The 25,035-nt window shown below is 58.9% G+C and overlaps 1 protein-coding gene across 1 annotated transcript; it reads left to right on the forward strand.

Moving 5' to 3' along the window:
* Positions 1 to 757: 757 nt before the first annotated feature.
* On the forward strand, positions 758 to 8,648 carry LOC144488161 (uncharacterized). Its single transcript, XM_078206187.1, has 3 exons — positions 758 to 1,260; positions 2,417 to 2,522; positions 8,290 to 8,648. The coding sequence occupies exons 1-3, from the start codon at positions 758 to 760 to the stop codon at positions 8,353 to 8,355; spliced, it is 675 nt and encodes a 224-aa protein (XP_078062313.1). The 3' UTR covers positions 8,356 to 8,648.
* The last annotated feature ends 16,387 nt before the right edge of the window (positions 8,649 to 25,035 follow it).

Here is a 25,035-nt window from a genome sequence, read left to right on the forward strand (position 1 = left end):
GTGACTGGCACAGGGCTGCAGCTTCCCCTGCTGCATTGGTGCTGATGCATTGCAAGTTTTTGCTACATTGCTGCGGCATTGGCGCTGCATTGGTGCGGGTGCTGCTCTCCCCTGCTGCATTTGTAGAGTTTAGCTGCATTGGTGCTGCATTTCTGCTGCGTTCTGGTGCATTGGCGCTGTTGCATTCGTGCCGGATCAGAAAGGGGCGCTGCATTGATGCTGCTGCACCTTGTGACTGGCACAGGAACGCTGCTTTGCTGCTGCTGCGTTGGCGCTGCTGCATTCCAACTGCATTGGTTGTGCTCCCCCCTGTGACTGGAACAGGGCTGCTGCATCGGTGCTGCTGCTTCCCTGCTACATTGATGCTGCCGCATCGCAGGTTTTGCTGCATTGATGCTGCATTGACGCTGCGGTTTGCTGCATAAATGCTGGTGCTCCCAGTCATTAGCACATGGCATTAGTGCTGCTCCCAGTGACCGGCATAGAAATGCTGCATTGCTGCTGCAACAAGTGACTGGTACAGGGCCAATGCGTTGATTCGGATGCACGTCGTCACTGGCACAGAGCTGCTGCATTGGTGCCGCTGCACTGCTGTATTACAAAAGACTGCTGCGGTGGTGCATTTGCATTGACGCTTCTACCAGCGACTGGCACAGGGTTGCTGCATTGGTGCTGCTGCACGCCGTTACTGCCACAGGGCTGCTGCATTGGTGCAGATGCACGTTGTTACTGGTACAGGGCTGCTGCATTGGTGCAGATGCACGTTGTTACTGGTACAGGGCTGCTGCATTGGTGCTGCTGCGTTCTTGCCACTCCACGGTCCACGACAAGCATCGGCCGCAGTGTCCGTCCACTCCACGTATCGGCTTCCACCAGCCCGCGGCGCTCGGCCGCCATCTGGCGCCCACCGGCGGTACCGCGCTCCGGGGCAGTGAATGGAACGTTTGAGCCGCGACTCGCGGCCCCGGGGAAGCCGCCTGCGCCGCGGCCGCAGCTCCGCGCCTCGGGCTCGGACTCGTCACCGGCCCCGACCCGGGAGCTGCTGCCGGGCGGGGGGAGGTGGCTGGAGCTCCCGGACACCGCGGGGCAACTCGGCTCCCTCCCTCCCAACCACCCCATCACCGACCCGAATCTGAAACCCCGCGCCCGGGGAGGGCACCTCCAACCCGGCCACCGGCTGCAGATTTCCCCCAGTAATGCAGGTGGAATGCAGCAGCAGTGCAGCAAAACCGCACCATGCAAAAGCACCAATGCAACAGGGTAAGCAGTAGCACCGATGCAGCAGTGTAAGTAGTAGCACCAATGCAGCAGGGTAAGTAGTAGCACCAATGCAGCAGGGTAAGCAGTAGCATCAATGCAGCAGGGCAAGCAGTAGCACCAATGCAGCAGGGTAAGTAGTAGCACCAATGCAGCAGGGTAAGTAGTAGCACCAATGCAGCAGGGTAAGCAGTAGCACCAATGCAGCAGGGTAAGTAGTAGCACCAATGCAGCAGGGTAAGCAGTAGCATCAGTGCAGCAGGGTAAGCAGTAGCATCAATGCAGCAGGGCAAGCAGTAGCACCAATGCAGCAGGGTAAGCAGTAGCACCAATGCAGCAGGGCAAGCAGTAGCACCAATGCAGCAGGTAAGTAGTAGCACCAATGCAGCAGGGTAAGCAGTAGCATCAGTGCAGCAGGGTAAGCAGTGGCATCAATGCAGCAGGGTAAGCAGTAGCACCAATGCAGCAGGGTAAGCAGTAGCACCAATGCAACAGAGTAAGCAGTAGCACCAAATGCAGCAGGGTAAGTAGTAGCATCAATGCAGCAGGGTAAGCAGTAGCACCAATGCAGCAGGGTAAGTAGTAGCATCAATGCAGCACGGTAAGCAGTAGCACCAAATGCAGCAGGGTAAGCAGTAGCACCGATGCAGCAGGGTAAGTAGTAGCATTGATGCAGCAGGGTTAGCAGTAGCACCAATGCAGCAGGGTAAGCAGTCGCATCAATGCAGCAGGGTAAGCAGTAGCATCAATGCAGCAGGGTAAGCAGTAGCACCAATTCAGCAGCCCTGTGCAAGTCACTGGGAACAGCACAACTAATGCAGTTGGAATGCAGCAGCGCGAACGCAGCACCTACGCAGCAGCAACGCAGCGGCTGTGCAAGCACCAGTGCAGCATTCCCACGCCAGTCACTGGGTGCATCGACATTAATGCGGCAGCAATGCAGCTGCAGCGCAGTAGCGCCAATGCAGCAAAACTCTCTCCCCCCCCCTCGCTCTCTCCCCCCACCCACCTGGCTCCCTGCCCCCTCCCCTCTGGTTGCCACCCTTCGTGCCCCCCCACCCCAAACCCGGTTCCCCCCCTGCCCCCCCCCCCCCCCCCCCCCCCCCCCCCGGCTCTCTCTGATCCCCAATCCGCTCGGATTGACTGCTGTGAATTTCAGGAATATGAAAAGCTCTGAAGTTTATCCGAACCATGTTGAAGAACAAACCGACCAATCAGCAGGGGTTTGGAACTGGAGAAACTCATCGATAAAAAGATGCAGCGAGGTAGGGTCGGAAACGGGGCAAGGAGGGGAAACGGGGCAAGGGGGGGCAACGGGGCAAGGGGGGGCAACGGGGCAAGGGGGGGCAACGGGGCAAGGGGGGCAACGGGGCAAGGGGGGCAACGGGGCAAGGGAGGGGGCAACGGGGCAAGGGGGCAACGGGGCAAGGGGGCAACGGGGCAAGGGGGGGCAACGGGGCAAGGGGGGCAATGGGGCAAGGGGGGGAAACGGTCATGAAGGGAAGCGGGGCAAGGGGGGGAAACAGGGTCAGGAAGGGAAGCGGGGCAAGGGGGGGCAAGGGGGAAAACAGGGCAAAGGGGGGCAAGGGGGGAAACGGGGCAAGGGGGGGAAACGGGGCAAGGGGGGGCAATGGGGCAAGGGGGGCAAAGGGGGGAAACAGGGCAAGGGGGGCAAGGAAGGGAAGGGGGAAACGGCAAGGGGGAACGGGGCAAGGGGGGGAAACAGGGCAAGGGGGGCAATGGGGCAAGGGGGGGAAACGGGGCAAGGGGGGGAAACGGGACAAGGGGGGCAAGGGGCAGAAACAGGGTCAGGAAGGGAAGTGGGGCAAGGGGGGGGCAACGGTGGAAAACAGGGCGGCCCCTTCCTGGGATTGGCACCGAGTGACCAGTGGACCGACACCGAGAGTCGCCCGTTGACCTCCTGGGGCACCGAGGGGGCAGAGAGAGAGAGAGAGACCAACACAGAGATTCGTTCCCAAACTAAACTGAGATCCAGAGCTATTCCAGTCATGGAGACACTTCCCCGTTCCCCGAATGGGGGCAGAATGTTCTTTTCCCCCCGTGTAGAGCTGTCCCAGCCCTGTCTGAATTCCAGCTTCACCGCCCTGTCTCCAGCAGCCTGCGTGTGGCCTCTGCCACCTCATGGGGGAGGGACTGCCCTCTATCGAGTGTCCTGAGCCTCACTGACCCTCAGTGCTTTCAGTCTGTGAGTGGGGGGCGGGGGGGACCATCACAAGCCCCCCCTCAGGGACTGTCGCTGTGAGGACAGAGAGAACTGAAGCTGCAATCATGGCTGCAGGGCTGAGGTGGTGAACTGGAACTCAGCCGCACCAGTCCAACAGCACAGATATCAGGGGGAAGATCGGGGGGACGCTGAGGCAGGAGGGGGGGCAGAGGGGGGGTCCCTCGCGCGCTCTGCTCCTCCCTCCCCTCCCTCCTATGGGCCTTTTGTCCTTTGGAGGCCTCTCGCTGTCCTCCACTTGTTGTAGTCCCTCTGACCCCCGTCCCTGTCCAGCCAGGGCTGCTATCACTGCACGCAGTCTCACACACACACACACACACACACACACACACAGAGACAAGGGGAGGGGGGGCTGGGGGGAAAGGGAAGGGGAGGTGGGGGCCTGGGCACAGGGGTGTGGGGGGCCGGGCACGGGGGGTGTGGGGGGGCCGGGCACGGGGGGGTGTGGGGGGGCCGGGCACGGGGGTGTGGGGGGGCCGGGCACGGGGGGGTGTGGGGGGGCCGGGCACGGGGGGGTGTGGGGGGGCCGGGCACGGGGGGGTGGGGGGGCCGGGCACGGGGGGGTGTGGGGGGGCCGGGCACGGGGGGGTGTGGGGGGCCGGGCACGGGGGGGTGTGGGGGGCCGGGCACGGGGGGGTGTGGGGGGGCCGGGCACGGGGGGGTGTGGGGGGGCCGGGCACGGGGGGGTGTGGGGGGGCCGGGGCACGGGGGGGTGTGGGGGGGCCGGGCACGGGGGGTGTGGGGGGGGCCGGGCAAGGGGGGGTGTGGGGGGGCCGGGCAAGGGGGGGTGTGGGGGGGCCGGGGGGGGGGTGGGGGGGCCGGGCACGGGGGGGGGGGGTGGGGGGGGCCGGGCACGGGGGGGGGGGTGGGGGGGCCGGGCACGGGGGGGGGTGGGGGGGGGCCGGGCACGGGGGAGGGGTGGGGGGGGGGCCGGGCACGGGGGGGGGGGGGGGGGCCGGGCACGGGGGGGGTGGGGGGGCCGGGCACGGGGGGGGTGGGGGGGCCGGGCACGGGGGGTGGGGGGGGGCCGGGCACGGGGGGGTGGGGGGGCCGGGCACGGGGGGGGTGGGGGGGGCCGGGCACGGGGGGGGGGGGGGGGGCCGGGCACGGGGGGGGGGGGGCGGGCACGGGGGGGGGGGGGGGGGGCTGGGCACGGGGGGGGGGGGGGCCGGGCACGGGGGGGGGGGGGGCGGGCACGGGGGGGGGGCCGGGCACGGGGGGGGCGGGGGGCCGGGCACGGGGGGGGCGGGGGGGCCGGGCACACGGGGGGTGGGGGGGTCGGGCACGGGGGGGGCGGGGGGTCGGGCACGGGGGGGGCGGGGGGTCGGGCACGGGGGGGGCGGGGGGTCGGGCGTGGGGGGGTCGGGCACGGGGGGTGGGGGGTCGGGCACGGGGGGTGGGGGGCCGGGCACGGGGGGTGGTGGGGGGGTCGGGCACGGGGGGGCGGGGGGTCGGGCACGGGGGGGCGGGGGGTCGGGCACGGGGGGGGCGGGGGGTCGGGTGTGGGGGGGTCGGGCACGGGGGGTGGGGGGGCCGGGCACGGGGGGTGGTGGGGGGGCCGGGCACGGGGGGGGTGGGGGGGCCGGGCACGGGGGGGGGGTGGGGGGACCGGGCACGGGGGCGGGTGGGGGGGCCGGGCACGGGGGGGGGTGGGGGGGCCGGGCACGGGGGGGGGTGGGGGGGCCGGGCACGGGGGGGTGGGGGGGCCGGGCACGGGGGGGGTGGGGGGGCCGGGCACGGGGGGGGTGGGGGGGCCGGGCACGGGGGGGGGTGGGGGGGCCGGGCACGGGGGGGGTGGGGGGCCGGGCACGGGGGGGGGTGGGGGGCCGGGCACGGGGGGGGGTGGGGGGGCGGGCACGGGGGGGGGTGGGGGGGCCGGGCACGGGGGGGGGGTGGGGGGCCGGGCACGGGGGGGGGGTGGGGGGGCCGGGCACGGGGGGGGGTGGGGGGCCGGGCACGGGGGGGGTGGGGGGCCGGGCACGGGGGGGGGTGGGGGGGGCCGGGCACGGGGGGGGTTGGGGGGGCCGGGCACGGGGGGGTTTGGGGGGGCCGGGCACGGGGGGGTTTGGGGGGCCGGGCACGGGGGGGGTTGGGGGGGCCGGGCACGGGGGGGGTTGGGGGGGCCGGGCACGGGGGGGGGTTGGGGGGGCCGGGCACGGGGGGGGTTGGGGGGGCCGGGCACGGGGGGGTTGGGGGGGCCGGGCACGGGGGGGGTTGGGGGGGCCGGGCACGGGGGGGGTTGGGGGGGCCGGGCACGGGGGGGGGTTGGGGGGCCGGGCACGGGGGGGGGTTGGGGGGGCCGGGCACGGGGGGGGGTTGGGGGGGCCGGGCACGGGGGGGGGGTGGGGGGGCCGGGCACGGGGGGGGGTGGGGGTCCGGGCACGGGGGGGGTGGGGGGGCCGGGCACGGGGGGGGGTGGGGGGGCCGGGCACGGGGGGGGGTGGGGGGGCCGGGCACGGGGGGGGTGGGGGGGCCGGGCACGGGGGGGGTGGGGGGGCCGGGCACGGGGGGGGGTGGGGGGCCGGGCACGGGGGGGGGGTGGGGGGGCCGGGCACGGGGGGGGTGGGGGGGCCGGGCACGGGGGGGGGGGGTGGGGGGGCCGGGCACGGGGGGGGTGGGGGGGCCGGGCACGGTGGGGGGGGTGGGGGGGCACGGTGGGGGGGGTGGGGGGCCGGGCACGGGGGGGGGGGTGGGGGGGCCGGGCACGGGGGGGGGGTGGGGGGGCCGGGCACGGGGGGGGGGGGTGGGGGGCCGGGCACGGGGGGGGGTGGGGGGGCCGGGCACGGGGGGGGTGGGGGGCCGGGCACGGGGGGGGGGTGGGGGGCCGGGCACGGGGGGGGGGGTGGGGGGGCCGGGCACGGGGGGGGTGGGGGGGCCGGGCACAGGGGTGGGTGGGGGGGCCGGGCACAGGGGTGGGTGGGGGGCCGGGCACAGGGGTGGGTGGGGGGGCCGGGCCCAGGGGTGGGTGGGGGGGCCGGGCACAGGGGTGGGTGGGGGGGCCGGGCACAGGGGTGGGTGGGGGGGCCGGGCACAGGGCGGGTGGGGGGCCGGGCACAGGGCGGGTGGGGGGCCGGGCGGCCGGGCACAGGGGGGGTGGGGGGCCGGGCACAGGGGGGGTGGGGGGCCGGGCACAGGGGGGGGTGGGGGCCGGGCACACGGGGGTGGGGGGCCGGGCACGGGGCCTTTGCGAGCGTTGTGTTAAATAACTCTGTTCACGATTTAACAGCCGTGCTGCTCTGTGCCCCCCCACCCCCCCGAGCCGGGCATCGAACCTGGGTCCCTGGTGCTGTGAGGCCACAGTGCGAACCCGCTGTGCCCCCGTGCTGCACTGGCACTGAGACAGCAGTGCGAACCCGCTGTGCCCCCGTGCTACCCTGGCACTGAGACAGCGGTGTGAACCCGCTGTGCCCCCGTGCTGCACCTGGCACTGAGACAGCGGTGTGAACCCGCTGTGCCCCCGTGCTGCACTGGCACTGAGACAGCGGTGTGAACCCGCTGTGCCCCCGTGCTACCCTGGCACTGAGACAGCGGTGTGAACCCGCTGTGCCACCGTGCTACCCTGGCACTGAGACAGCGGTGCGAACCCGCTGTGCCCCCGTGCTGCACTGGCACTGAGACAGCGGTGTGAACCCGCTGTGCCACCGTGCTACCCTGGCACTGAGACAGCGGTGTGAACCCGCTGTGCCACCGTGCTACCCTGGCACTGAGACAGCGGTGCTAACCCGCTGTGCCCCCGTGCTGCACTGGCACTGAGACAGCGGTGCTAACCCGCTGTGCCACCGTGCTGCACTGGCACTGAGACAGCGGTGCGAACCCCGCTGTGCCACCGTGCTGTCCTGGCACTGAGACAGCGGTGCTAACCCGCTGTGCCACCGTGCTACCCTGGCACTGAGACAGCGGTGTGAACCCGCTGTGCCACCGTGCTACCCTGGCACTGAGACAGCGGTGTGAACCCGCTGTGCCACTGTGCTACCCTGGCACTGAGACAGCGGTGCGAACCCGCTGTGCCACCGTGCTGCACTGGCACTGAGACAGCAGTGCGAACCCGCTGTGCCCCCGTGCTACCCTGGCACTGAGACAGCGTTGCGAACCCGCTGTGCCACCGTGCTGCACTGGCACTGAGACAGCGGTGCGAACCCGCTGTGCCCCCGTGCTACCCTGGCACTGAGACAGCGGTGCGAACCCACTGTGTCCCCGTGCTACCCTGGCACTGAGACAGCGGTGCTAACCCGCTGTGCCCCCGTGCTGCACTGGCACTGAGACAGCGGTGCGAACCCGCTGTGCCCCCGTGCTACCCTGGCACTGAGACAGCGGTGCGAACCCGCTGTGCCACCGTGCTACCCTGGCACTGAGACAGCGGTGCGAACCCACTGTGCCCCCGTGCTACCCTGTCACTGAGACAGCGGTGTGAACCCACTGTGCCCCCGTGCTACCCTGACACTGAGACAGCGGTGCGAACCCGCTGTGCCACCGTGCTGCACTGGCACTGAGACAGCGGTGCGAACCCGCTGTGCCCCCGTGCTACCCTGGCACTGAGACAGCGGTGCGAACCCGCTGTGCCACCGTGCTGCACTGGCACTGAGACAGCGGTGCGAACCCGCTGTGCCCCCGTGCTACCCTGGCACTGAGACAGCGGTGCTAACCCGCTGTGCCACCGTGCTACCCTGGCACTGAGACAGCGGTGCTAACCCGCTGTGCCCCCGTGCTGCACTGGCACTGAGACAGCGGTGCTAACCCGCTGTGCCACCGTGCTGCCACCCACTGAAGCGGCTGTTTCTTGGTCTTCACAGACGGGTTGCTGGGAATGGCGATTGTTGGCGGCGCCATCGTTGGATTGGCTGGGATGGCAGGATTGATCGGATTGGCTGTGAGCAAGGGCAAGTCGTGACCATTGGCCGTGGAGATTGTATCGGTTCAGTCGCTGAAGTTTAATAATTGTCACAGACTTTAACACGGAAACCAAATATAGACGGTGCGCCCGACTGCAGATGTTGTGTGTCGAAGCCTGGAGAACCACCATGGTTGTTGCCATGCTACTTTCGAATATTCTATCAATGCCCATTCACTCTCCAAACTACTGATGAATCCCCAATCAAACTGGACTAAACATTGTAGATACTGCTTTCTAAATAATAAACACCAGCCAGAACTGTTGAGTTTGGACAAATGTGTCCGTGTGAGAATCTCCCTCTACACTGTCCCCATCAAACACTCCCAGGACAGGTACAGCACGGGGTTAGATACAGAGTAAAGCTCCCTCTACACTGTCCCCATCAAACACTCCCAGGACAGAGACAGCACGGGGTTAGATACAGAGTAAAGCTCCCTCTACACTGTCCCCATCAAACACTCCCAGGACAGGTTCAGCACGGGGTTAGATACAGAGTAAAGCTCCCTCTACACTGTCCCCATCAAACACTCCCAGGACAGGTACAGCACGGGGTTAGATACAGAGTAAAGCTCCCTCTACACTGTCCCCATCAAACACTCCCAGGACAGGTACAGCACGGGGTTAGATACAGAGTAAAGCTCCCTCTACACTGTCCCCAATCAAACACTCCCAGGACAGGCACAGCACGGGGTTAGATACAGAGTAAAGCTCCCTCTACACTGTCCCCATCAAACACTCCCAGGACAGGTACAGCACGGGGTTAGATACAGAGTAAAGCTCCCTCTACACTGTCCCCATCAAACACTCCCAGGACAGGTACAGCACGGGGTTAGATACAGAGTAAAGCTCCCTCTACACTGTCCCCCATCAAACACTCCCAGGACAGGTACAGCACGGGGTTAGATACAGAGTAAAGCTCCCTCTACACTGTCCCCATCAAACACTCCCAGGACAGGTACAGCACGGGGTTAGATACAGAGTAAAGCTCCCTCTACAATGTCCCCATCAAACACTCCCAGGACAGGTACAGCACGGGGTTAGATACAGAGTAAAGCTCCCTCTACACTGTCCCCCATCAAACACTCCCAGGACAGGTACAGCACGGGGTTAGATACAGAGTAAAGCTCCCTCTACACTGTCCCCATCAAACACTCCCAGGACAGGTACAGCACGGGGTTAGATACAGAGTAAAGCTCCCTCTACACTGTCCCCATCAAACACTCCCAGGACAGGGACAGCACGGGGTTAGATACAGAGTAAAGCTCCCTCTACACTGTCCCCCATCAAACACTCCCAGGACAGGTACAGCACAGGGTTAGATACAGAGTAAAGCTCCCTCTACACTGTCCCCCATCAAACACTCCCAGGACAGGTCCAGCACGGGGTTAGATACAGAGTAAAGCTCCCTCTACACTGTCCCCCATCAAACACTCCCAGGACAGGTACAGCACGGGGTTAGATACAGAGTGAAGCTCCCTCTACACTGTCCCACATCATACACTCCCAGGACAGGTACAGCACGGGGTTAGATACAGAGTAAAGCACCCTCTACACTGTCCCCCATCAAACACTCCCAGGACAGGTACAGCACGGGGTTAGATACAGAGTAAAGCTCCCTCTACACTGTCCCCCATCAAACACTCCCAGGACAGGTACAGCACGGGGTTAGATACAAAGTAAAGCTCCCTCTAAACTGTCCCCCATCAAACACTCCCAGGACAGGTACAGCACGGGGTGAGATACAGAGTAAAGCTCCCTCTACACTGTCCCCCATCAAACACTCCCAGGACAGGTACAGCACAGGGTTAGATACAGAGTAAAGCTCGCTCTACACTGTCCCCCATCAAACACTTCCAGGACAGGTACAGCACGGGGTTAGACACAGAGTAAAGCTCCCTCTACACTGTCCCCATCAAACACTCCCAGGACAGGTACAGCACGGGGTTAGATACAGAGTAAAGCTCCCTCTACACTGTCCCCATCAAACACTCCCAGGACAGGTACAGCACGGGGTAAGATACAGAGTAAAGCTCCCTCTACACTGTCCCCCATCAAACACTCCCAGGACAGGGACAGCACGGGGTTAGATACAGAGTAAAGCTCCCTCTACACTGTCCCCCATCAAACACTCCCAGGACAGGTACAGCACGGGGTTAGATACAGAGTAAATCTCCCTCTACACTGTCCCCCATCAAACACTCCCAGGACAGGTACAGCACGGGGTTAGATACAGAGTAAAGCTCCCTCTACACTGTCCCCATCAAACACTCCCAGGACAGGTACAGCACGGGGTTAGATACAGAGTAAAGCTCCCTCTACACTGTCCCCCATCAAACACTCCCAGGACAGGTACAGCACGGGGTTAGATACAGAGTAAAGCTCCCTCTACACTGTCCCCATCAAACACTCCCAGGACAGGTACAGCACGGGGTTAGATACAGAGTAAAGCTCCCTCTACAATGTCCCCATCAAACACTCCCAGGACAGGTACAGCACGGGGTTAGATACAGAGTAAAGCTCCCTCTACACTGTCCCCCATCAAACACTCCCAGGACAGGTACAGCACGGGGTTAGATACAGAGTAAAGCTCCCTCTACACTGTCCCCATCAAACACTCCCAGGACAGGTACAGCACGGGGTTAGATACAGAGTAAAGCTCCCTCTACACTGTCCCCATCAAACACTCCCAGGACAGGGACAGCACGGGGTTAGATACAGAGTAAAGCTCCCTCTACACTGTCCCCCATCAAACACTCCCAGGACAGGTACAGCACAGGGTTAGATACAGAGTAAAGCTCCCTCTACACTGTCCCCCATCAAACACTCCCAGGACAGGTCCAGCACGGGGTTAGATACAGAGTAAAGCTCCCTCTACACTGTCCCCCATCAAACACTCCCAGGACAGGTACAGCACGGGGTTAGATACAGAGTGAAGCTCCCTCTACACTGTCCCACATCATACACTCCCAGGACAGGTACAGCACGGGGTTAGATACAGAGTAAAGCACCCTCTACACTGTCCCCCATCAAACACTCCCAGGACAGGTACAGCACGGGGTTAGATACAGAGTAAAGCTCCCTCTATACTGTCCCCCATCAAACACTCCCAGGACAGGTACAGCACGGGGTTAGATACAAAGTAAAGCTCCCTCTAAACTGTCCCCCATCAAACACTCCCAGGACAGGTACAGCACGGGGTGAGATACAGAGTAAAGCTCCCTCTACACTGTCCCCCATCAAACACTCCCAGGACAGGTACAGCACAGGGTTAGATACAGAGTAAAGCTCGCTCTACACTGTCCCCCATCAAACACTTCCAGGACAGGTACAGCACGGGGTTAGACACAGAGTAAAGCTCCCTCTACACTGTCCCCATCAAACACTCCCAGGACAGGTACAGCACGGGGTTAGATACAGAGTAAAGCTCCCTCTACACTGTCCCCATCAAACACTCCCAGGACAGGTACAGCACGGGGTAAGATACAGAGTAAAGCTCCCTCTACACTGTCCCCATCAAACACTCCCAGGACAGGTACAGCACGGGGTAAGATACAGAGTAAAGCTCCCTCTACACTGTCCCCCATCAAACACTCCCAGGACAGGGACAGCACGGGGTTAGATACAGAGTAAAGCTCCCTCTACACTGTCCCCCATCAAACACTCCCAGGACAGGTACAGCACGGGGTTAGATACAGAGTAAATCTCCCTCTACACTGTCCCCCATCAAACACTCCCAGGACAGGTACAGCACGGGGTTAGATACAGAGTAAAGCTCCCTCTACGCTGTCCCCCATCAAACACTCCCAGGACAGGTACAGCACGGGGTTAGATACAGAGTAAAGCTCCCTCTACACCGTCCCCCTTCAAACACTCCCAGGACAGGTACAGCACGGGGTTAGATACAGAGTAAAGCTCCCTCTACACTGTCCCCATCAAACACTCCCAGGACAGGTACAGCATGGGGTTAGATACAGAGTAAAGCTCCCTCTACACTGTCCCCATCAAACACTCCGAGGACAGGTACAGCACGGGGTTAGATACAGAGTAAAGCTCCCTCTACACTGTCCCCCATCAAACACTCCCAGGACAGGTACAGCACGGGGTTAGACACAGAGTAAAGCTCCCTCTACACTGTCCCCATCAAACACTCCCAGGACAGGTACAGCACGGGGTTAGATACAGAGTAAAGCTCCCTCTACACTGTCCCCCATCAAACACTCCCAGGACAGGTACAGCACGGGGTTAGATACAGAGTAAATCTCCCTCTACACTGTCCCCCATCAAACACTCCCAGGACAGGTACAGCACGGGGTTAGATACAGAGTAAAGCTCCCACTACACTGTCCCCCATCAAACACTCCCAGGACAGGTATAGCACGGGGTTAGATACAGAGTAAATCTCCCTCTACACTGTCCCCCATCAAACACTCCCAGGACAGGTACAGCACGGGGTTAGATACAAAGTAAAGCTCCCTCTAAACTGTCCCCCATCAAACACTCCCAGGACAGGTACAGCACGGGGTGAGATACAGAGTAAAGCTCCCTCTACACTGTCCCCCATCAAACACTCCCAGGACAGGTACAGCACAGGGTTAGATACAGAGTAAAGCTCGCTCTACACTGTCCCCCATCAAACACTTCCAGGACAGGTACAGCACGGGGTTAGACACAGAGTAAAGCTCCCTCTACACTGTCCCCATCAAACACTCCCAGGACAGGTACAGCACGGGGTTAGATACAGAGTAAAGCTCCCTCTACACTGTCCCCATCAAACACTCCCAGGACAGGTACAGCACGGGGTAAGATACAGAGTAAAGCTCCCTCTACACTGTCCCCCATCAAACACTCCCAGGACAGGGACAGCACGGGGTTAGATACAGAGTAAAGCTCCCTCTACACTGTCCCCCATCAAACACTCCCAGGACAGGTACAGCACGGGGTTAGATACAGAGTAAATCTCCCTCTACACTGTCCCCCATCAAACACTCCCAGGACAGGTACAGCACGGGGTTAGATACAGAGTAAAGCTCCCTCTACACTGTCCCCATCAAACACTCCCAGGACAGGTACAGCACGGGGTTAGATACAGAGTAAAGCTCCCTCTACACTGTCCCCCATCAAACACTCCCAGGACAGGTACAGCACGGGGTTAGATACAGAGTAAAGCTCCCTCTACACTGTCCCCATCAAACACTCCCAGGACAGGTACAGCACGGGGTTAGATACAGAGTAAAGCTCCCTCTACAATGTCCCCATCAAACACTCCCAGGACAGGTACAGCACGGGGTTAGATACAGAGTAAAGCTCCCTCTACACTGTCCCCCATCAAACACTCCCAGGACAGGTACAGCACGGGGTTAGATACAGAGTAAAGCTCCCTCTACACTGTCCCCATCAAACACTCCCAGGACAGGTACAGCACGGGGTTAGATACAGAGTAAAGCTCCCTCTACACTGTCCCCATCAAACACTCCCAGGACAGGGACAGCACGGGGTTAGATACAGAGTAAAGCTCCCTCTACACTGTCCCCCATCAAACACTCCCAGGACAGGTACAGCACAGGGTTAGATACAGAGTAAAGCTCCCTCTACACTGTCCCCCATCAAACACTCCCAGGACAGGTCCAGCACGGGGTTAGATACAGAGTAAAGCTCCCTCTACACTGTCCCCCATCAAACACTCCCAGGACAGGTACAGCACGGGGTTAGATACAGAGTGAAGCTCCCTCTACACTGTCCCACATCATACACTCCCAGGACAGGTACAGCACGGGGTTAGATACAGAGTAAAGCACCCTCTACACTGTCCCCCATCAAACACTCCCAGGACAGGTACAGCACGGGGTTAGATACAGAGTAAAGCTCCCTCTATACTGTCCCCCATCAAACACTCCCAGGACAGGTACAGCACGGGGTTAGATACAAAGTAAAGCTCCCTCTAAACTGTCCCCCATCAAACACTCCCAGGACAGGTACAGCACGGGGTGAGATACAGAGTAAAGCTCCCTCTACACTGTCCCCCATCAAACACTCCCAGGACAGGTACAGCACAGGGTTAGATACAGAGTAAAGCTCGCTCTACACTGTCCCCCATCAAACACTTCCAGGACAGGTACAGCACGGGGTTAGACACAGAGTAAAGCTCCCTCTACACTGTCCCCATCAAACACTCCCAGGACAGGTACAGCACGGGGTTAGATACAGAGTAAAGCTCCCTCTACACTGTCCCCATCAAACACTCCCAGGACAGGTACAGCACGGGGTAAGATACAGAGTAAAGCTCCCTCTACACTGTCCCCATCAAACACTCCCAGGACAGGTACAGCACGGGGTAAGATACAGAGTAAAGCTCCCTCTACACTGTCCCCCATCAAACACTCCCAGGACAGGGACAGCACGGGGTTAGATACAGAGTAAAGCTCCCTCTACACTGTCCCCCATCAAACACTCCCAGGACAGGTACAGCACGGGGTTAGATACAGAGTAAATCTCCCTCTACACTGTCCCCCATCAAACACTCCCAGGACAGGTACAGCACGGGGTTAGATACAGAGTAAAGCTCCCTCTACGCTGTCCCCCATCAAACACTCCCAGGACAGGTACAGCACGGGGTTAGATACAGAGTAAAGCTCCCTCTACACCGTCCCCCTTCAAACACTCCCAGGACAGGTACAGCACGGGGTTAGATACAGAGTAAAGCTCCCTCTACACTGTCCCCATCAAACACTCCCAGGACAGGTACAGCATGGGGTTAGATACAGAGTAAAGCTCCCTCTACACTGTCCCCATCAAACACTCCGAGGACAGGTACAGCACGGGGTTAGATACAGAGTAAAGCTCCCTCTACACTGTCCCCCATCAAACACTCCCAGGACAGGTACAGCACGGGGTTAGACACAGAGTAAAGCTCCCTCTACACTGTCCCCATCAAACACTCCCAGGACAGGTACAGCACGGGGTTAGATACAGAGTAAAGCTCCCTCTACACTGTCCCCCATCAAACACTCCCAGGACAGGTACAGCACGGGGTTAGATACAGAGTAAATCTCCCTCTACACTGTCCCCCATCAAACACTCCCAGGACAGGTACAGCACGGGGTTAGATACAGAGTAAAGCTCCCACTACACTGTCCCCCATCAAACACTCCCAGGACAGGTATAGCACGGGGTTAGATACAGAGTAAATCTCCCTCTACACTGTCCCCCATCAAACACTCCCAGGACAGGTACAGCACGGGGTTAGATACAGAGTAAAGCACCCTCTACACTGTCCCCCATCAAACACCCCCAGGACAGGTACAGCACGGGGTTAGATACAGAGTAAAGATCGCTCTACACTGTCCCCATCAAACACTCCCAGGACAGGGACAGCACGGGGTTAGATACAGAGTAAAGCTCCCTCTACACTGTCCCTATCAAACACTCCCAGGACAGGTACAGCACGGGGTTAGATACAGAGTAAAGCTCCCTCTACACTGTCCCCCATCAAACACTCCCAGGACAGGTACAGCACGGGGTTAGATACAGAGTAAATCTCCCTCTACACTGTCCCCCATCAAACACTCCCAGGACAGGTACAGCACGGGGTTAGATACAGAGTAAAGCTCCCTCTACACTGTCCCCATCAAACACTCCCAGGACAGGGACAGCACGGGGTTAGATACAGAGTAAAGCTCCCTCTCCACTGTCCCCCATCAAACACGCCCAGGACGGGCACAGCACGGGGTTAGATACAGAGTAAAGCTCCCGCGACACTGTCCCCATCAAACACTCCCAGGACAGGGACAGCACGGGGTTAGATACAGAGTAAAGCTCCCTCTACACTGTCCCCCATCAAACACGCCCAGGACGAGCACAGCACGGGGTGAGATACAGAGTAAAGCTCCCTCTACACTGTCCCCATCAAACACTCCCAGGACACGTACAGCACGGGGTTAGATACAGAGTAAAGCTCCCTCTACACTGTCCCCATCAAACACACCCAGGACAGGGACAGCACGGGGTTAGATACAGAGTAAAGCTCCCTCTCCACTGTCCCCATCAAACACTCCCAGGACAGGTACAGCACGGGGTTAGATACAGAGTAAAGCTCCCTCGACACTGTCCCCACCAAACACTCCCAGGACAGGTACAGCACGGGGTTAGATACAGAGTAAAGCTCCCTCTACACTGTCCCCCATCAAACACTCCCAGGACAGGTACAGCACGGGGTTAGATACAGAGTAAAACTCCCTCTCCACTGTCCCCATCAAACACTCCCAGGACATGTACAGCACGGGGTTAGATACAGAGTAAAGCTCCCTCTACACTGTCCCCCATCAAACACTCCCAGGACAGGTACAGCACGGGGTTAGATACAGAGTAAAGCTCCCTCTACACTGTCCCCCATCAAACACTCCCAGGACAGGTAGAGCACGGGGTTAGATACAGAGTAAAGCTCCCTCTACACTGTCCCCATCAAACACTCCCAGGACAGGTACAGCACGGGGTTAGATACAGAGTAAAGCTCCCACTACACTGTCCCCCATCAAACACTCCCAGGACAGGTATAGCACGGGGTTAGATACAGAGTAAATCTCCCTCTACACTGTCCCCCATCAAACACTCCCAGGACAGGTACAGCACGGGGTTAGATACAGAGTAAAGCACCCTCTACACTGTCCCCCATCAAACACCCCCAGGACAGGTACAGCACGGGGTTAGATACAGAGTAAAGATCGCTCTACACTGTCCCCATCAAACACTCCCAGGACAGGGACAGCACGGGGTTAGATACAGAGTAAAGCTCCCTCTACACTGTCCCTATCAAACACTCCCAGGACAGGTACAGCACAGGGTTAGATACAGAGTAAAGCTCCCTCTACACTGTCCCCCATCAAACACTCCCAGGACAGGTACAGCACGGGGTTAGATACAGAGTAAATCTCCCTCTACACTGTCCCCCATCAAACACTCCCAGGACAGGTACAGCACGGGGTTAGATACAGAGTAAAGCTCCCTCTACACTGTCCCCATCAAACACTCCCAGGACAGGGACAGCACGGGGTTAGATACAGAGTAAAGCTCCCTCTCCACTGTCCCCCATCAAACACGCCCAGGACGGGCACAGCACGGGGTTAGATACAGAGTAAAGCTCCCGCGACACTGTCCCCATCAAACACTCCCAGGACAGGGACAGCACGGGGTTAGATACAGAGTAAAGCTCCCTCTACACTGTCCCCCATCAAACACGCCCAGGACGAGCACAGCACGGGGTGAGATACAGAGTAAAGCTCCCTCTACACTGTCCCCATCAAACACTCCCAGGACACGTACAGCACGGGGTTAGATACAGAGTAAAGCTCCCTCTACACTGTCCCCATCAAACACACCCAGGACAGGGACAGCACGGGGTTAGATACAGAGTAAAGCTCCCTCTCCACTGTCCCCATCAAACACTCCCAGGACAGGTACAGCACGGGGTTAGATACAGAGTAAAGCTCCCTCTACACTGTCCCCACCAAACACTCCCAGGACAGGTACAGCACGGGGTTAGATACAGAGTAAAGCTCCCTCTACACTGTCCCCCATCAAACACTCCCAGGACAGGTACAGCACGGGGTGAGATACAGAGTAAAGCTCCCTCTCCACTGTCCCCATCAAACACTCCCAGGACATGTACAGCACGGGGTTAGATACAGAGTAAAGCTCCCTCTACACTGTCCCCCATCAAACACTCCCAGGACAGGTACAGCACGGGGTTAGATACAGAGTAAAGCTCCCTCTACACTGTCCCCCATCAAACACTCCCAGGACAGGTAGAGCACGGGGTTAGATACAGAGTGAAGCTCCCTCTACACTGTCCCCATCAAACACTCCCAGGACAGGTACAGCACGGGGTTAGATACAGAGTAAAGCTCTCTCTACACTGTCCCCCATCAAACACTCCCAGGACAGGTACAGCACGGGGTTAGATACAGAGTAAAGCTCCCTCTACACTGTCCCCATCAAACACTCCCAGGACAGGGACAGCACGGGGTTAGATACAGAGTAAAGCTCCCTCTACACTGTCCCCCATCAAACACTCCCAGGACAGGTACAGCACAGGGTTAGATACAGAGTAAAGCTCCCTCTACACTGTCCCCCATCAAACACTCCCAGGACAGGTCCAGCACGGGGTTAGATACAGAGTAAAGCTCCCTCTACACTGTCCCCCATCAAACACTCCCAGGACAGGTACAGCACGGGGTTAGATACAGAGTGAAGCTCCCTCTACACTGTCCCACATCATACACTCCCAGGACAGGTACAGCACGGGGTTAGATACAGAGTAAAGCACCCTCTACACTGTCCCCCATCAAACACTCCCAGGACAGGTACAGCACGGGGTTAGATACAGAGTAAAGCTCCCTCTATACTGTCCCCCATCAAACACTCCCAGGACAGGTACAGCACGGGGTTAGATACAAAGTAAAGCTCCCTCTAAACTGTCCCCCATCAAACACTCCCAGGACAGGTACAGCACGGGGTGAGATACAGAGTAAAGCTCCCTCTACACTGTCCCCCATCAAACACTCCCAGGACAGGTACAGCACAGGGTTAGATACAGAGTAAAGCTCGCTCTACACTGTCCCCCATCAAACACTTCCAGGACAGGTACAGCACGGGGTTAGACACAGAGTAAAGCTCCCTCTACACTGTCCCCATCAAACACTCCCAGGACAGGTACAGCACGGGGTTAGATACAGAGTAAAGCTCCCTCTACACTGTCCCCATCAAACACTCCCAGGACAGGTACAGCACGGGGTAAGATACAGAGTAAAGCTCCCTCTACACTGTCCCCATCAAACACTCCCAGGACAGGTACAGCACGGGGTAAGATACAGAGTAAAGCTCCCTCTACACTGTCCCCCATCAAACACTCCCAGGACAGGGACAGCACGGGGTTAGATACAGAGTAAAGCTCCCTCTACACTGTCCCCCATCAAACACTCCCAGGACAGGTACAGCACGGGGTTAGATACAGAGTAAATCTCCCTCTACACTGTCCCCCATCAAACACTCCCAGGACAGGTACAGCACGGGGTTAGATACAGAGTAAAGCTCCCTCTACGCTGTCCCCCATCAAACACTCCCAGGACAGGTACAGCACGGGGTTAGATACAGAGTAAAGCTCCCTCTACACCGTCCCCCTTCAAACACTCCCAGGACAGGTACAGCACGGGGTTAGATACAGAGTAAAGCTCCCTCTACACTGTCCCCATCAAACACTCCCAGGACAGGTACAGCATGGGGTTAGATACAGAGTAAAGCTCCCTCTACACTGTCCCCATCAAACACTCCGAGGACAGGTACAGCACGGGGTTAGATACAGAGTAAAGCTCCCTCTACACTGTCCCCCATCAAACACTCCCAGGACAGGTACAGCACGGGGTTAGACACAGAGTAAAGCTCCCTCTACACTGTCCCCATCAAACACTCCCAGGACAGGTACAGCACGGGGTTAGATACAGAGTAAAGCTCCCTCTACACTGTCCCCCATCAAACACTCCCAGGACAGGTACAGCACGGGGTTAGATACAGAGTAAATCTCCCTCTACACTGTCCCCCATCAAACACTCCCAGGACAGGTACAGCACGGGGTTAGATACAGAGTAAAGCTCCCACTACACTGTCCCCCATCAAACACTCCCAGGACAGGTATAGCACGGGGTTAGATACAGAGTAAATCTCCCTCTACACTGTCCCCCATCAAACACTCCCAGGACAGGTACAGCACGGGGTTAGATACAGAGTAAAGCACCCTCTACACTGTCCCCCATCAAACACCCCCAGGACAGGTACAGCACGGGGTTAGATACAGAGTAAAGATCGCTCTACACTGTCCCCATCAAACACTCCCAGGACAGGGACAGCACGGGGTTAGATACAGAGTAAAGCTCCCTCTACACTGTCCCTATCAAACACTCCCAGGACAGGTACAGCACGGGGTTAGATACAGAGTAAAGCTCCCTCTACACTGTCCCCCATCAAACACTCCCAGGACAGGTACAGCACGGGGTTAGATACAGAGTAAATCTCCCTCTACACTGTCCCCCATCAAACACTCCCAGGACAGGTACAGCACGGGGTTAGATACAGAGTAAAGCTCCCTCTACACTGTCCCCATCAAACACTCCCAGGACAGGGACAGCACGGGGTTAGATACAGAGTAAAGCTCCCTCTCCACTGTCCCCCATCAAACACGCCCAGGACGGGCACAGCACGGGGTTAGATACAGAGTAAAGCTCCCGCGACACTGTCCCCATCAAACACTCCCAGGACAGGGACAGCACGGGGTTAGATACAGAGTAAAGCTCCCTCTACACTGTCCCCCATCAAACACGCCCAGGACGAGCACAGCACGGGGTGAGATACAGAGTAAAGCTCCCTCTACACTGTCCCCATCAAACACTCCCAGGACACGTACAGCACGGGGTTAGATACAGAGTAAAGCTCCCTCTACACTGTCCCCATCAAACACACCCAGGACAGGGACAGCACGGGGTTAGATACAGAGTAAAGCTCCCTCTCCACTGTCCCCATCAAACACTCCCAGGACAGGTACAGCACGGGGTTAGATACAGAGTAAAGCTCCCTCGACACTGTCCCCACCAAACACTCCCAGGACAGGTACAGCACGGGGTTAGATACAGAGTAAAGCTCCCTCTACACTGTCCCCCATCAAACACTCCCAGGACAGGTACAGCACGGGGTTAGATACAGAGTAAAACTCCCTCTCCACTGTCCCCATCAAACACTCCCAGGACATGTACAGCACGGGGTTAGATACAGAGTAAAGCTCCCACTACACTGTCCCCCATCAAACACTCCCAGGACAGGTACAGCACGGGGTTAGATACAGAGTAAAGCTCCCTCTACACTGTCCCCCATCAAACACTCCCAGGACAGGTAGAGCACGGGGTTAGATACAGAGTAAAGCTCCCTCTACACTGTCCCCATCAAACACTCCCAGGACAGGTACAGCACGGGGTTAGATACAGAGTGAAGCTCCCACTACACTGTCCCCCATCAAACACTCCCAGGACAGGTATAGCACGGGGTTAGATACAGAGTAAATCTCCCTCTACACTGTCCCCCATCAAACACTCCCAGGACAGGTACAGCACGGGGTTAGATACAGAGTAAAGCACCCTCTACACTGTCCCCCATCAAACACCCCCAGGACAGGTACAGCACGGGGTTAGATACAGAGTAAAGATCGCTCTACACTGTCCCCATCAAACACTCCCAGGACAGGGACAGCACGGGGTTAGATACAGAGTAAAGCTCCCTCTACACTGTCCCTATCAAACACTCCCAGGACAGGTACAGCACAGGGTTAGATACAGAGTAAAGCTCCCTCTACACTGTCCCCCATCAAACACTCCCAGGACAGGTACAGCACGGGGTTAGATACAGAGTAAATCTCCCTCTACACTGTCCCCCATCAAACACTCCCAGGACAGGTACAGCACGGGGTTAGATACAGAGTAAAGCTCCCTCTACACTGTCCCCATCAAACACTCCCAGGACAGGGACAGCACGGGGTTAGATACAGAGTAAAGCTCCCTCTCCACTGTCCCCCATCAAACACGCCCAGGACGGGCACAGCACGGGGTTAGATACAGAGTAAAGCTCCCGCGACACTGTCCCCATCAAACACTCCCAGGACAGGGACAGCACGGGGTTAGATACAGAGTAAAGCTCCCTCTACACTGTCCCCCATCAAACACGCCCAGGACGAGCACAGCACGGGGTGAGATACAGAGTAAAGCTCCCTCTACACTGTCCCCATCAAACACTCCCAGGACACGTACAGCACGGGGTTAGATACAGAGTAAAGCTCCCTCTACACTGTCCCCATCAAACACACCCAGGACAGGGACAGCACGGGGTTAGATACAGAGTAAAGCTCCCTCTCCACTGTCCCCATCAAACACTCCCAGGACAGGTACAGCACGGGGTTAGATACAGAGTAAAGCTCCCTCTACACTGTCCCCACCAAACACTCCCAGGACAGGTACAGCACGGGGTTAGATACAGAGTAAAGCTCCCTCTACACTGTCCCCCATCAAACACTCCCAGGACAGGTACAGCACGGGGTGAGATACAGAGTAAAGCTCCCTCTCCACTGTCCCCATCAAACACTCCCAGGACATGTACAGCACGGGGTTAGATACAGAGTAAAGCTCCCTCTACACTGTCCCCCATCAAACACTCCCAGGACAGGTACAGCACGGGGTTAGATACAGAGTAAAGCTCCCTCTACACTGTCCCCCATCAAACACTCCCAGGACAGGTAGAGCACGGGGTTAGATACAGAGTGAAGCTCCCTCTACACTGTCCCCATCAAACACTCCCAGGACAGGTACAGCACGGGGTTAGATACAGAGTAAAGCTCTCTCTACACTGTCCCCCATCAAACACTCCCAGGACAGGTACAGCACGGGGTTAGATACAGAGTAAAGCTCCCTCTACACTGTCCCCCATCAAACACTCCCTGGACAGGTACAGCACGGGGTTAGATACAGAGTGAAGCTCCCTCTACACTGTCCCCCATCATACACTCCCAGGACAGGTACAGCACGGGGTAAGATACAGAATAAAGCACCCTCTACACTGTCCCCCATCAAACACTCCCAGGACAGGTACAGCATGGGGTTAGATACAGAGTAAAGCTCCCTCTACACTGTCCCCCATCAAACACTCCCAGGACAGGTACAGCACAGGGTTAGAGACAGAGTAAAGCTCGCTCGACACTGTCCCCCATCAAACACTTCCAGGACAGGTACAGCACGGGGTGAGACACAGAGTAAAGCTCCCTCGACACTGTCCCCATCAAACACTCCCAGGACAGAGACAGCACGGGGTTAGATACAGAGTAAAGCTCCCTCTACACTGTCCCCATCAAACACTCCCAGGACAGGTACAGCACGGGGTTAGATACAGAGTAAAGCTCCCTCTACACTGTCCCCATCAAACACTCCCAGGACAGAGACAGCACGGGGTTAGATACAGAGTAAAGCTCCCTCTACACTGTCCCCATCAAACACTCCCAGGACAGGTACAGCACGGGGTTAGATACAGAGTAAAGCTCCCTCTACACTGTCCCCATCAAACACTCCCAGGACAGGTACAGCACGGGGTTAGATACAGAGTAAAGCTCCCTCTACACTGTCCCCATCAAACACTCCCAGGACAGGTACAGCACGGGGTTAGATACAGAGTAAAGCTCCCTCTACACTGTCCCCAATCAAACACTCCCAGGACAGGCACAGCACGGGGTGAGATACAGAGTAAAGCTCCCTCTACACTGTCCCCATCAAACACTCCCAGGACAGGTACAGCACGGGGTTAGATACAGAGTAAAGCTCCCTCTACACTGTCCCCATCAAACACTCCCAGGACAGGTACAGCACGGGGTTAGATACAGAGTAAAGCTCCCTCTACACTGTCCCCCATCAAACACTCCCAGGACAGGTACAGCACGGGGTTAGATACAGAGTAAAGCTCCCTCTACACTGTCCCCATCAAACACTCCCAGGACAGGTACAGCACGGGGTTAGATACAGAGTAAAGCTCCCTCTACAATGTCCCCATCAAACACTCCCAGGACAGGTACAGCACGGGGTTAGATACAGAGTAAAGCTCCCTCTACACTGTCCCCCATCAAACACTCCCAGGACAGGTACAGCACGGGGTTAGATACAGAGTAAAGCTCCCTCTACACTGTCCCCATCAAACACTCCCAGGACAGGTACAGCACGGGGTTAGATACAGAGTAAAGCTCCCTCTACACTGTCCCCATCAAACACTCCCAGGACAGGGACAGCACGGGGTTAGATACAGAGTAAAGCTCCCTCTACACTGTCCCCCATCAAACACTCCCAGGACAGGTACAGCACAGGGTTAGATACAGAGTAAAGCTCCCTCTACACTGTCCCCCATCAAACACTCCCAGGACAGGTCCAGCACGGGGTTAGATACAGAGTAAAGCTCCCTCTACACTGTCCCCCATCAAACACTCCCAGGACAGGTACAGCACGGGGTTAGATACAGAGTGAAGCTCCCTCTACACTGTCCCACATCATACACTCCCAGGACAGGTACAGCACGGGGTTAGATACAGAGTAAAGCACCCTCTACACTGTCCCCCATCAAACACTCCCAGGACAGGTACAGCACGGGGTTAGATACAGAGTAAAGCTCCCTCTACACTGTCCCCCATCAAACACTCCCAGGACAGGTACAGCACGGGGTTAGATACAAAGTAAAGCTCCCTCTAAACTGTCCCCCATCAAACACTCCCAGGACAGGTACAGCACGGGGTGAGATACAGAGTAAAGCTCCCTCTACACTGTCCCCCATCAAACACTCCCAGGACAGGTACAGCACAGGGTTAGATACAGAGTAAAGCTCGCTCTACACTGTCCCCCATCAAACACTTCCAGGACAGGTACAGCACGGGGTTAGACACAGAGTAAAGCTCCCTCTACACTGTCCCCATCAAACACTCCCAGGACAGGTACAGCACGGGGTTAGATACAGAGTAAAGCTCCCTCTACACTGTCCCCATCAAACACTCCCAGGACAGGTACAGCACGGGGTAAGATACAGAGTAAAG

Source organism: Mustelus asterias, unplaced genomic scaffold (genome assembly GCF_964213995.1).
Source record: "Mustelus asterias unplaced genomic scaffold, sMusAst1.hap1.1 HAP1_SCAFFOLD_1345, whole genome shotgun sequence".
NCBI lineage: Eukaryota > Metazoa > Chordata > Chondrichthyes > Carcharhiniformes > Triakidae > Mustelus > Mustelus asterias.

Excerpts from the sequence above, each read along its gene's own strand:
- LOC144488161 (XM_078206187.1), top strand. The coding sequence starts at position 758 with ATGCACGTTGTTACTGGTACAGGGCTGCTGCATTGGTGCTGCTGCGTT. Across the intron at positions 1,261-2,416 it reads AAAAGCACCAATGCAACAGG|GAATATGAAAAGCTCTGAAG; the intron begins GTAAGCAGTAGC and ends TGTGAATTTCAG. Across the intron at positions 2,523-8,289 it reads CGATAAAAAGATGCAGCGAG|ACGGGTTGCTGGGAATGGCG; the intron begins GTAGGGTCGGAA and ends TGGTCTTCACAG.